The 12,852-nt window shown below is 49.3% G+C and overlaps 1 protein-coding gene across 3 annotated transcripts; it reads right to left on the bottom strand.

The window, feature by feature from the left end:
- On the bottom strand, positions 1–10,219 carry AMHR2 (anti-Mullerian hormone receptor type 2). 3 transcript variants are annotated; one of them, XM_078449829.2, is made up of 11 exons: positions 9,139–10,219; positions 8,661–8,843; positions 8,212–8,403; positions 7,871–7,945; positions 7,560–7,684; positions 7,215–7,445; positions 5,520–5,634; positions 5,205–5,377; positions 4,854–5,001; positions 4,546–4,682; positions 1–3,659 (listed from the first exon to the last, which is right to left on the bottom strand). In XM_078449829.2, the coding sequence occupies exons 1-11, from the start codon at positions 9,209–9,211 to the stop codon at positions 3,450–3,452; spliced, it is 1,662 nt and encodes a 553-aa protein (XP_078305955.1). In that variant the 5' UTR covers positions 9,212–10,219; the 3' UTR covers positions 1–3,449. The 3 variants fall into 3 exon arrangements, with proteins under 3 accessions (XP_078305955.1, XP_060513457.1, XP_081652297.1); XM_060657474.3 differs by lacking the exon at positions 9,139–10,219 and having other exon boundaries at positions 8,661–9,039; XM_081796171.1 differs by lacking the exon at positions 9,139–10,219 and having other exon boundaries at positions 3,529–3,659; positions 4,546–4,678; positions 8,661–9,039.
- Between the last annotated feature and the right edge of the window lie 2,633 nt (positions 10,220–12,852).

Below are 12,852 nucleotides of genomic sequence, written 5' to 3'. Positions count from 1 at the left end.
AGGGAGACAATGTGAAGTCACATGTAGCTTTTCAAGGAATGTTTCCTGATGATAATTTGTTTACATGCTTTCAATAAATTCTATAAGTAATTCATGAGAATTAAAGAAAATTTGGAAAACAGAAAAGCAGAAAGAAAAAGAAAATTGTTTTTGAGGTCCCATTACCCAAACAGAATCGCTACTATTAATACTTCGGCATATTTCCTTTTTTTCTGGCATGAACTTTTTAAGTAAACACTTAATTTTAATAGAACATGCAAATAGTTCAAAATCCAAGAGGTAAAAAAAAAAAAAAAGTTGGATAGTGACGAATCCGTCTTCTTCTCACCGACCACTGCCCCTGTCTTCAGCCACATAGCTTCCTTCCCATGAGCCCATCTCTGTTCAGAGATTTATGTTTTCAACTCTCTAAAAAGTGTACTTATAAAGTATGGAGTTTAGTTAATAATCACGTAATCACGAGGCTATATTGGATCACTAAGGTAACAAATATACCATACTAATGTAAGATGTTAATAATAGGGGGAACTGGGTGTGAGGAATACAATTTTTCCCCCCAAAATTGCATCTCCATGACATAATACGCATCTCTGTGAGCATGGGGTCACTAATCAGCAGTATCGTACGAGGTAAACACTGGGTTTGGCGAAGTAATCTTCACAAGTGGGACTCTAATATTTTATCACAGAAGTAGGGAATCATAGGATTGTAAATGACTTAGAGAATAATGCACTCCCCTTGCTGAGAAAATTAAACAAATAAACGTTTCTAAGAGTTCACAGCTAGGAGAGCCAAGATTATCATCTTAAGTTTTCTGGGTTTTATGTTAGTGATCCCTTCAATACAACATATTACAACACACCTACTCAAAAATACCGCAAGTGTGCATTGTCATGCTTACGACAACCCTGCCATTGTTCTTTGTATTTGTGGCTGCTCTGAGTTTTGCAGATGGTCATACTTTTGTTTAATAAGCTTTCTTTTGTGGGGAGCGGTTTTAGATTTACAGAATGGGAAGGCAATCAGAGTTTTCACATCCCCCACCCCCAGCCCCCTATTATTAACACCTTATATTATTATGGTATGTTTGTTACCTTAATGTAATGATCCAGTACAGATTCATGATTACTAACTAAACCATACTTTATCCAGATTTATTTAGTCCTCACCTGGTGTCCTTTTCCTATTCTGGAATCTTACCCAGGATATCACATTTTATTTAGTCGTCATGTCTCCTTAGGCTCCTCTTCGTTGTGACAGTTTTTTAGGCTTTCTTTTGTTTGTTTGTTTGTTTGTTTTTGGTTCTAGTTTTCATTTAAGATTTTTTAAAGTTTATTTATTTATTTTGAGAGAGAGGGAGAGAGAGAGAATGAGACGTGTAGAGAGAGGGGGAGATAATCCAAAGCAGGCTCTGTACTCGCAGCACAGAGCCTGACAGGGGGCTTGATCCCATGAATCTCGAGATCACAACCTGAACCAAAACCAAGTCAGTCAAGCCTGCTTAAGATTCTCTGTCTCCTTCTGCTCCTCTCCCTTGTTTGTTCTCTCTAAAAAAAAAAAAAAAAAAAAAAAAAAAAAATTTAAAGAGTATGTGACTCTTCATCTCAGGATCGTAAGTTTGAGCCCCACATTGGGTGTAGAGATTACTAAAAAAAGAGAGAGAGAGATGGAGAGAGAAACGGGGTGCTCTTGAGAGCCAGGGAAGAGGGTAGGGCAGCCCAGCTGGTGAGGGGGAAGCAGGATCTTGGATTTTGATGTGTTTGGTTTCAGGTGGTGGCTGCCTGTTCACACGATGATGTCTTGCAGAGAATTAGAGTTCTGAAGGAAAGTGAAATCTCAGGGCTTGAAAGTGGATAGGCTCTGCACAGGCTAAATCCTGGAACTCTAGAACACCCAAGCTAGAAAGGGACGAGAGATCATCTCAATGTTCAGTCACAACTGTTCCCATTTATAGAGTGTCCACTGAGGTCAGGTGCTGCACAGGACCTGTCACCTCTTCTTTTTTACCCTGAATCAACTCTGCAATCAGGGTGGGCATTTTTATCCATACTTTACACATGATAAAACAGATTCTAGGGTTAAGTAACTTGCTCAAAGACATAGGGCTCAGTCACTGAGCAAGAATCAATCCTGTTGTAGTGAAGTCAGAGCCGTCCCAATCGTCTACTGGAGTTAGACCAGAAGGCCTCCAACCCCCTGATTTGGCAAGTGAGAAACTTGAGGCCTAGAAAGAGAAAATAACTTGCCCAAGTGCACTCAGGTAGTTAGAAACTAAACTAGGGGGGGCTCCTGGCTGGCTTAGTTGAAGGAGCATGCAACTCTTGATCTTGAGGTCATGAGTTCCCCACACTGAGTATAGAGCTTACTTAAATAAAGTTTAAAAAAAAAAAAAAAGAAGATCAGGTCATGATCTCATGGTTCATATGTTTGAGCCCCGCATCAGGCTCTGTGCTGGCAGCTCAGAGCCTGGAGCCTGCTTCGGATTCTGTGTCTCCCTCTCTCTCTGTCCCTCCCCTGCTCTCTCTCTCTCTCTCTCTCTCTCTCTCTCTCTCTCTCTCAGGAAATGGATAAACATTAAAAAAAATAAAAAAAATGAACTAGTGCTATAAACCAGGCACCCATTGTAACATGTCCCTGAAGGGCACCCTGTGTGAATGGGGTCTGGGGTGGGAAAGAAAAGCCACTAGAAATCACACATACACACACACACACACACACACACACGCACAAGAAATGAAGGAAGAACATCTCAGCAGAGCTCACAAGGCCTTGCCTACAATCTCCACATAACTTCCCCTCTCTCTCTCCACAACACACCCTGCGCTTTTGCTTCCCAGGTTCCTTGTGGTTTCTTACTGCACCACATGACACGACACCTACTGCCCTCACCACTCCTGGAAAACCACTCATTCAAAACCCAAGCTTCCCGTGCCCTGTGAGGTCTTCCCACTCAAGCCTCAGGAGAGGACACCCCCAGGACCCTGTGCAGGCCCCACAAAGTGAGCTGTGCCTCTCTGAGCACCTTCAGAGCAGCGATTTGGTTTCATCACATCCACCCCTTTTTCCCCAGTGCTCTGCCATGTGATCACACCAAATAAAGGCTTGGGGAAGAGAAAGAAAAGACAACAGACAGGAGGAGCCCCAGGATCACATGAAGGAAGGCCCCAGGACATGGAGATAATGCTGACTTCGTCTCCTTCCTGTGCACACCCACCCCTAGTCACTCATTGGGACTGCAGTGTACTAGATGGCCACAGAAGGATCCAAGCATTCAGCAAGTAGGAAAGGCAGTGGTGAGGCAGAGCAGACAGGTATCTGATCACCGTATTTATGTTTGCATGTACATAGGTTATACATAAACTGCATATTTACAGGTGAGAGATGGTACAGGAGGACTCCTGGCACCAGGGCCTTGCTGAATGCTGAAGCAGCAGACATTCAGTGGAGGCCTACAAGGGAGAATGGCAGTGGGGAGGAGGTGAGAGGCAGTCTTCTGGGCAGAGAGGTGGGCAGTCGTGGGTACAGCTCTCTGGGAAGGGGCGGGCCTCCTGAGGACGGGCCAGGGCAGCCAGGCGCTGCTGTACACACTCAGCTGTCAGCCGTGCTTCTGGGTCTGCGTCCCAACAGTCCTCTAGCAGCTCTCTCAGGCCACCAGGGTCCTGGCAAGAAGGACCGGGAGGCAAGTTTAATCCCGGGATCCTGAGTGGCCCCCTGACCAGCCCCAGAGTTGAAAGGTGCCCACCGCTACCCTGTTCTCAACACTCCTCTTCTGACCCTCCCTGGAGCCTCCCTCTCCCGGCCCCAAATGAGACCCAGCCCTCAGCATCTTGCTTCCTATGAGACAGGTTCTTTGGGTGCCTTCCAGAGGGACCACCTTTTCCTCTGAGAAGCTAATTCAGGTTAATGACTTAACACACTGATGGGAAATTACTCTCCTTCCTTTCAGGCAACCAGGGTCTTAGGCAAACACTGCTTAACCCAACAGATACTTGTGCAGTGGAAATTTCAGGCCAGGTAGCAGGGAAAGGGGCTTCCTGTTAGGAAACTATTTATACAGACCCTGCAATTTCACCATTTGGCCACTATTTTAACCCTTTATACCCAGGGCTGGCTTTTATTGGGTCATGGTAGAAACCCAGATGTGTAGGACAGGGCGAGGAATTTTTGGATGGAGTGTTGGGCTCCTGGGTACCAGGAGTGGAGCCATTTTGGGAGCAGAGCTCAGGGCAGAAGCAAGGCCAAGGTAGGCTTCCTGGAGGAGGGGACTGGGACACAGGGCTTACGGATGGTGGAGACAAGAGAGACAGACCAAGCAAGTCTGAGCAAGAGGAAGGTGCCTGTCTCAGGAATGGCTGTGTGAGACTTATGGTAGAAGAGGATGAGCTGAGGTACAGGGCAAGTTTGCTCAGCTCCAGCTGAACAGGAGCCAGGAGTGGTGGCAGATGAGAGGAGACAGGAGCAGATGGGCTGGTCCTGGTAGTCAAGTCCCTGAAGCCCAGGCCCACACCCTCCAGGTCCCCAGCCCACCAGCAGGTGGCCTCTTACTGTGGTGAAGCAGTGCCAGGTGGATGGGATGTAGGGGCGCCTTCTCTCCTCCACGGCCAAGGTCCACAGCTCACAGGTGGTAGGGGTGCTGCCCAGTTCTGCCTCGTAGGCCAGTTGGAAGGGTGGTGGTCTGCTGTCTGGGGAAAGGCACAGGGGGCTAGGTGTCAGCTAGCCCTAGGGTGTCTCCTTGTGAAAAGGCCGAGAGGGAGAAGGGCAGAGCTTCCTGCGTCAGGAGGCAAGTGGATCTAGAATGGGCAAGTGAGACATGGAGAGGAGGGGAGAGGGGGCACTGTCACACTCATCCTTACCAGGCCACAAATCTGGGCAGCGGCTCAAGATCTCCCATAGGAGCAGAGCCAGAGAGTAAACATCGGCTTGCCGGAGGGCCGTGCCCCAGTCTTGTAGGTCCAGAGTCTTGTCCAAGAGCTCTGGTGCCATGTACCTCTGGGTGCCAGCCTAGAGGGAAAGGCATGGAGGGCCAAGAATCATCTCACTGGCAAGCCTCGCTGCAACACTGGTACGCGCGACATCCCCCCAACTAGACTCAGCAATGTCCCAAACTCTACAGGTACTGCCGCACTGCTGCCACAGCAAAGGCCACATCTTCATCAGGAACACTGCCATCATCTCTGGGCCTCACCCTTATCCGGAGTACTCACCTCCATGATGGCAGCTGGGCCTCGGGGTTGAGTTGGGGCCCAGGTGGGAGGCTGGGTGAGGCCAGGGAGCACCAAGGCAAGGCCCAGGTCTCCAATGGCACACGACCCATCCTCCCGAATGAGCACATTCTGGCTGCTCAGATCTCGGTGGGCGATACCTGGTTTGTATTGGCCTGTGGTAGAAGCCAAGGTTGAAGGGGTATGGATCTTCTTCCTTTCTCTTGACCCTAGTTCTTCCCATCTCTAGCTAAGGGAGAATCAGAAACAGCAGTGTGGCTCCTGATTCCCATGGCTTCCTACTCCCAGCTCACCCACCATCCTGCCAGCGCTCCTCATGGAGAAATGCCAGGCCCCGTGCCAGGGACAGCGCCATCCGCATGGAACTTCCCCAGTCACTGGTGTGCTGGGTCAAGTAGTGGCACAGGGATCCCTAGGGAGAAGCAGAGAGAAGAGGAAGACACATGATAAGCTGGAGGTGGCTGATCTACCCCAGGGAGCAGAGATCAATTGACAGACATCCCCCTGCCTCCCCTAGCAGACTGACACACTGATCCATCCAGGCTGAGACAAGAGGCAGTGGAGGAGTGAGAATGTACATCAGTCAGATTGACGGGAAAAACAGTAACCCTACTTCAAATGTCTGAGCTCTTACGATGTGCCAGCCCTCCCGTAATCCTCACAACAACCCTAGGAGGTGTGTGCTCCTGTGATTCACGTTTCACCAATGAGGAGCTTGAAAGAGAGCTAGGTAAACTTGCTGGAAGTCACCTGGTGAGAGACAACCAGAGCTTGAACCCAAGCGGTCTGACTCTAGCGTCGCTCACTAGTAACCACCTTCTACTGCCTGGGGACTTGAGACAAAAACAGAAACAGAAGAGGCAAGGCAAACTAGGTACTGGTACCTTTTGTGAACCTCCTGGCCTGAAGTGTCAGGCCTGTATAGGATAGCCAGCCGATGGGGACAGCTGTTGGGCAGAAGAGCAGCAGGTGGGGGGCAGGTGGAAATTGGGAGGCAAAGGAGTCACAGCATCCCTCATTCAACAAACATTACCAAGTGCCATCAGTGTGCCAGGAAAGTCAAACAAACAAAACCAAGAAAGCAGAGATTTTTGAGCTGGGCATTAAGGCACAAAGAGGGGACTTCCCAGAATTCAAGATGTCAGAGATCGAGGACTGCAGGTGCTAATAAAGTCCCAAGTCCTTAGCAGGCCCACAGGGCCAGGCCGGGTCTGATCCTTGCCTGCCTCTTCCTCTTCCTCTTTCCCGTCCGTGACCCTCCCCTCGAGTCACATCTCTTCTTCTCTCACAGTACCCCCTCTCTCAGCACTTAACGCGCTTGACAAAACTCAGTTTTGTGTTTACCTGACCCACCCTGTCTCCCCCACTACTCTATAAAATCTACAAAGGCAGGGGCACCTGGGTGGCTCAGTCAGTTAAGCCCCTGACCTCAGCTCAGACCATGGTCTCATGGTTCATGAGTTCGAGCCCCACATTGGTTCCGGGCTGATGGTACCAGAGGATGATTGGGATTCTCACTCTCTCCCTCTCTCTCTGTTCCTCCCCTGCTCATGCTCTCTCTTTCTCTCAATATAAATAAATACACATTTAAACAGCTTAAAACATAATAAAATAAAATAAAGTCTACAAAGGCAGGGACTAAGATGTCTTTCTTAGCACAGGAGGTGTGACATATAATTCATACATATTGGTTGAATGAATATATAAATGAGTTTGGAGGGCCGTGCCTTGAGATATTTCTTTAACAATGGTTTTCTTTAAGGATGGGAATATGATCGTTTTGAAATCTCCTCTTCTTTGTATTTTATGAGTTAAAAACATTAGCAGTATTGCTTGTGTAATAAAAAACCAAGAAAAAACCAAAAAACCATTTTTAATGTGGAGAAGAAGAAGTCTGAAGAAGAATAAGCACAAGCAGGGCCCCGCTGCCATCCAGCCATGCACCCACATACACACACATGCAAACACATAGAGATGTCCCTCGGTCCTCACCTTTGGGTGCAGCTCCAGTACCAGCAGGGGCCCACAGGGCAAGGGCCCAGGGCCCCCTCTGCTGGCGGTGATAAAGCGGACAATGTGGTCATGCTGTAGGCTTGGCAGTTCGTATAGTGCTCTCTCAGCTTGGAACTGGGCCACGGCCCTCAGGGAGAAGGCCTTGATGGCTACCAGCTTGCCTTGCAGCTGCCCAGCCCACACCACTGTGTGACCTCCTTCCCAGATTACCTGGTGGGGACACGGTGCCGGGGGTGGGCCTCAGCTAGCGTCAGGGCCAGGCTTCCTCCCCAGACCACCTTCTGGGGGTGACTGGAGGACCCTCCCCCACCCCTCCCCGGGCACCTGGGAGAAACACAGCTCTGGCAGCTCGGGCAGCTCAGCACTCCAGTCCCTGCCTGAGCCTGGCTCTGGCTCTGGCTCTGGCTCTGGGCCACCTTGGACTCTGCAGGCCTTTCGCTGTAGCAGGGCTGGGGCAGAAAAAAGCCCTTGTGTCAGGGTGCACAGTCATGGAGACTGGGAAGGGGGTTTTGTGGGAGGTAATGGGCTCAGGGTGTAGAGATCTCAGAACCATGGGGTCAGGGAAACGTGGAGAGGGGTCAGAGCTTTGGGGCAGTGACTTGGGGTCACAAGGGAGGAATGGGGTAGATTAGTACCCAAGATGATGCTGCCCAGCAGCAGCAGGAGGAGGAATAGCCCCAGCAGCACCAGCACCATCCAGATGGACTCGCCTGGACATTAAGGCAAGAATGCAGCCTAGATGAGCCCTGTCCCAAATCTGCTCCGTTCCTCTCACCCTCCTCAGAGAACTTGCTTCTGGATCCACCCCCACCTTGGTCACAAGCCCCTTATCTCCCAGTCACCAGGGCAACCAACTTCTCAAGGCCAGGAGGAGGAAAACTTAGGATGGGGGTAGGGTGAGAACTGGCCCTGGTTCTACCACTCATCCTAACCTGGGCCCCAGCCCCCACCAGGCCGCAGCACCCTGAGGGGCTACCTGGGACAGCTTGGGGACCTTGGGAGCCAGGAGTCCCAGGGCTCCCTGGAGGAGGCAGATGGCTATAATTGGCATTGCAGAAGTCAGTGCCACAGGAGCAGGTGAAGAGAGTGGACCTGGGGCCAGGGTGGGCTCGGGGGCTCAGCTCACAGTGGGGGGCCTCACAGTCTGGCTCATCACTGTCTCGGCATCCTGATGGGGTGGAATTACAAGAGGGGAGAAAGGGAGAAAGAGAGAGAGAGAGAGAGAGAGGGCGAGCGAGCATAATGGAGTCTAGGAACAGAGAGGGTAACCCCGTCCTCTATCAAAGACATCCCCTCCATCTCATATGGGCTTTTCTTTCCCTCCACACATTCCATTTCTCCTTCTCTCCCACTGCTATAACCCCCACCCCAGGATGTACCTGTCTCCCACCATAGCTATCACCTGCTATATACTTTGCCATTCACCTTGCATCTCCACCTGTGCCTGGTGTTGGGTCAGGTTCCAGATCCCAAAACAGCAGCGGCTGTAGAGGCAGCGGATAACCCTGGGGGGCCCTGGTCCTGCATCTAGCAGCTTCCCCAGTGTCTTTGTGCTTCCCCGCACTCCAGGGGCCTCAAAGAACACACAGGTCCGCCTGCTTGGGGGTGCTGTGGCCCAGGGTGGGGAGAGGGGAGGGTTCAAGATGGGAGTGAACGCAGGGGCAAAAGCAGCAGCCAAAAGGAGGGACAGAACATGTTTCATATCCCAGGGCCAGCATGGTAAAGCCACAGGAGGAAACAGGGTCAGCAGAGGCCTGGAACCTGACCCCACCATGGGGACACGTACCTTTTGCCCTCACTCACCCACCCCACTGATTCTTCCAAAGGGATGGCTGCTGCTTCAAGTCCCGCTTTCCCTCAATGGGCGATTGGAAAGGCCCTGCCCCACCCTGTAGACACTTACCTTGCACAGCTATGGGGAGGAGTACCCAAAGGCCCAGAGTCCCCAGCATCATGCTGGAGGAGGCAAGCAGCATGGAGAGGGGAGCATGAACCAGCACAGCTGCCCCCGGCAAGAGCTTCGTTCAGATACAGGACGCTGTGGGTCTTCTGATCCCTCAGTCCCCAACTCCGCCCCCCTCCCTCTTTCCAGTTGCTGCGGGGGAGATGGCTGCTGTGGGGGAGAGGATGGGTGTAGGGAAAAGCAGGGAGAGGGAGGAGCAGAGAAGCAATCACATATCCTCTTCTCTGCAGCCACCTCCTCTTTTCTCTGCAAAGTGGGAGGAGGGGGTCTTGGAGGCCCAGCTGAGAACCCTGTGATGCCTGACTTCAGACCTCTGCCCTTTGCTGACCCTGGAAGAAAGTGCTGGATCCTGTCAGTCCTTCTTAGGCTGGAAACCAGAGTGAGGTCAACTGAACCATTTGGCTGTGCCCAAGATCTCTCTAACCCTTATTTTCAGGGCTCGGATCTGTAGCTCTTTGGGCAGAGGCAGGCTTCACAGACCATACTAAAGTTGACCTCAGTTTCCAAAGTCAAGAATCAGAAAGCAGTTATATAAAACTTCTCAGAGTTTAAAAAAGTCACATTGAAAAATGGGAATAATGGTAAATTTTATGTTACCAAAAATTTTAAAATCATATGGAGTCATACACTGAACAAAATCACTATTATTGAGAAGGTAACAAACTTTTATTGAGCACCTATGTGCTATGGCACAGCTAGGGCTATGCACTTTACAATCATCTCATTTTCCCATTGAGCTATTTATTATTATTTTCACTTTACAGGTAAGAAAGGTAAGCTTAGGTAACTTGACCAAGGTCACTCTGCTAGGAAACAGAGCTAGGATCTGAACCTAGGTAAGTCTGATTTCAAAGCCCAGGCTCTGTTCTTTACATTATGTCATGAGGCCTGAAAACAAAAAATTCAGCAGTAAAAAATATTTCCATTTGATACAGTGTTTGAATATTTGAATTTGGATGGCTGAGAAAATGTACACCATTCATTACCTGCCAGCAGGCACTAACTAGACAAGGAGGGTCCAGTTCAAACTATCGCCACCAGAGGTCAGCAGACATAGGAGAAACTCAGGATGCTTCCTGGGGGCAAAAAGGGCCAGCCTCCTATGAGGACTAGTATCACCTGTATCTACTAAACTGCAGAGACTGTAAAACGTGAAGGGAGAGCACAGGGTATACAGTGGGAACGTCAGCATGGAGATGGAAGAAGTCTATGGTTTGTGGTGCAATAGGAGACAGGAGTCCAGCTCCACCAGACTCTTCCCCAGAGTAAGACATTACAGTAATAGGTAATCATTTCCACATCTGTGAGCAGTTGGCTCCCATGAGAATTAGAGTCAGAGGGGACCAGTTCCCTGTTTTCCTAGCCTCTGTCCCCCTGGTGGCTGCCTAGAAACCCTTTCTGGCAATGGTCTGGCTTAGACCAGGAATGAGGCTGTAACTCTTTTTTTTTTTTTTTTTTTAATATATTTATTAATGTTTTATTTCTGAGAGTGACAGAGAGAGAGAGAGAGAGAGAGAGAGAGAGAGAGAGAGAATGAGAACAAGCAGGGGAGTAGCAGAGAGAGAGGGAGGCAGAGGATCCAAAGCGGGCCCTGCACTGACAGCAGAGAGCCCGATGCGGGGCTCAAACTCACAAACCGTGAGATCATGACCTGAGCTGAAGTCGGACGCCTTACCCAACTGAGCCACCCAGGTGCCCCAACTCTTTGATTCTGGAGCCTTTCTCCTGGGGACCCTGCATGAAGGAAGGAAAGAGTAAAAGTTCCAGTAGTTGTGAAAGAGCAACTGGAGGAATGACAAGGGCCAGAGGCAGATAGACAGCTGCCCATCCCTCCCTCCGACCTTCTGGGAGTCTGCAGGGCCCTGCCAGTGAGATGGAATGTTGTACTTAGTTACAGCGATCTTCCTTCACCAGCTCCCAGATCAGATAAGTCTGGGGGTGGGAGTGGGGAGGTGGGCAGGCAGGAGTTGAAGATCAAATAACTTCTTGTGTCTGGAGTGTCTCAGGAGACTACCTCCTCCAGAGGGGAACAAGGCAAGGATCAGGCAGGAAGGCAGTCTCCTCACCCAAAGCCTTGGATAACCTACTCCTTTTCAAAGACAGAAACATTCCAGCCAGGTTTATGAGGTGAGGTGGTGATAGAAGGGGTAAGAATCTGAGAGCTGAGGGATTAGGAAGGTCCTGAGAAAGAACCTCAGTATAGAAATAAAGTCTCCCTGGATTCCACATACACAAAGATCTTCATCAGGATCCCGATTCAAGTCTGCAGTGGCCCAGTAAGTTACCTGTGACCCCCATGTCTACAGGATTAAAGTGAGTTGTTTATTCATTTAACTCAGAAATATCTATTCTGTTGTGTTGTTTTTTTAATTGAAGTAATCCCTACATCCAAGGTGGGGCTCAAACTCACGACCCTGACATCAAGAGTCTCGTGCTCTTCCAACTGAACCAGCCAGGCGCCCTTAGGTCTCAGTCTTAAAAAGGAATTTCACTAGGTGCTGGGTCTACAAAGAGATGTGTGATTCCTGCCCTCCAGGATCTCAGAGTCTAGAAAGGCAAGAAGATACATCAACAAGCAACCAGAAAATTACGTGTCAGACTAGGGGTATGGGCAAGGAGTTATATAAGGAGAAAGATCAAATAGGCTAATTCTGTCCAGGGCAGACAAGGGAAGAAAAGTACCTAGAGGGTGTGTGTTGGGGGCAGGGAGAGTAAGCAGGAGAAAGGGGTATGAGATATGAAGAAGAAAAGCACCCTAGATTGGAAAGGTTTTCAAGTTTCTATCAAGGAGACTAGACTTCTCCTAAAAGCAAAAAATTTTAGGGAGGGATTTGGTGGCAGTGCGGAAGATGGATGATTGGCTCAGGGAGACTAGAAGCAGGGAGATCAGTTATGAGACCTGAGCACTAGCCAAGATGAGTACTAGAAGAGTGGAAATAAAAAGAGAAAAAGTTGAGATACACTGTATTGATAATATTGACAGGATTGGTAATCAAATGAATGTTGGTATTTGAAAGAGAATTGAAAGATGATTCTGAGGTTTCAAGTATAAATGATCAAGGGGTAGTAACACTGTTAAGTGGGATGGGGAATATAAAGGATTATTTCCCCGTCTTACATGTTCATTTTGAGTTATCTGTGGGACATCCAGATGAAAATGTCCTGTAAGCAGTCTGCCAGGTTGAGAGAAAAGGTTGGGCTTAAAATTTGGGATAGCTGAAGAGTGGATACAACTTGTTTAAGGGGGTGAAAGGCAGAGTAAGGGAAAGGACACACGACAGGGACCCCAACACTTAAGGGACAGAAGTAGCTATGAAGGAGACAGAGAGTCAGAAAGGCTGAAGGAGAACGAGGAGTTATTAGCCTCACACTCCAAGGGACCAGAGCTCTGAGATGCACATGGTTGCTTCTTAGTAAGGTCTAAGAGGCAAAGGACTGAAAGACCACTGGAGCTGGCAACCAGATCGCTGATAGGTGCTGAACAAAGTGGCCTGAGGGGTGAATAAAAGAGAAGAACTAAGTGTAAACTACTTGCACTAACTGTGGCAATCAAAAGAGACTAGATCTGAAGTTTACAAGCGGAAGCAGAAGGACAGAGGGACAGATAACATGCTTACAGGGTGACAAAAGGGAACCCAGGAGAGACTGAAGATG

The sequence above is a fragment of the Panthera onca genome, chromosome B4 (assembly GCF_046562875.1).
Source record: "Panthera onca isolate mPanOnc1 chromosome B4, mPanOnc1 haplotype 2, whole genome shotgun sequence".
Lineage (NCBI taxonomy): Eukaryota > Metazoa > Chordata > Mammalia > Carnivora > Felidae > Panthera > Panthera onca.
Note: the sequence above shows the minus strand (reverse complement) of the source record. Positions and strands in the feature narration are given on the sequence as shown.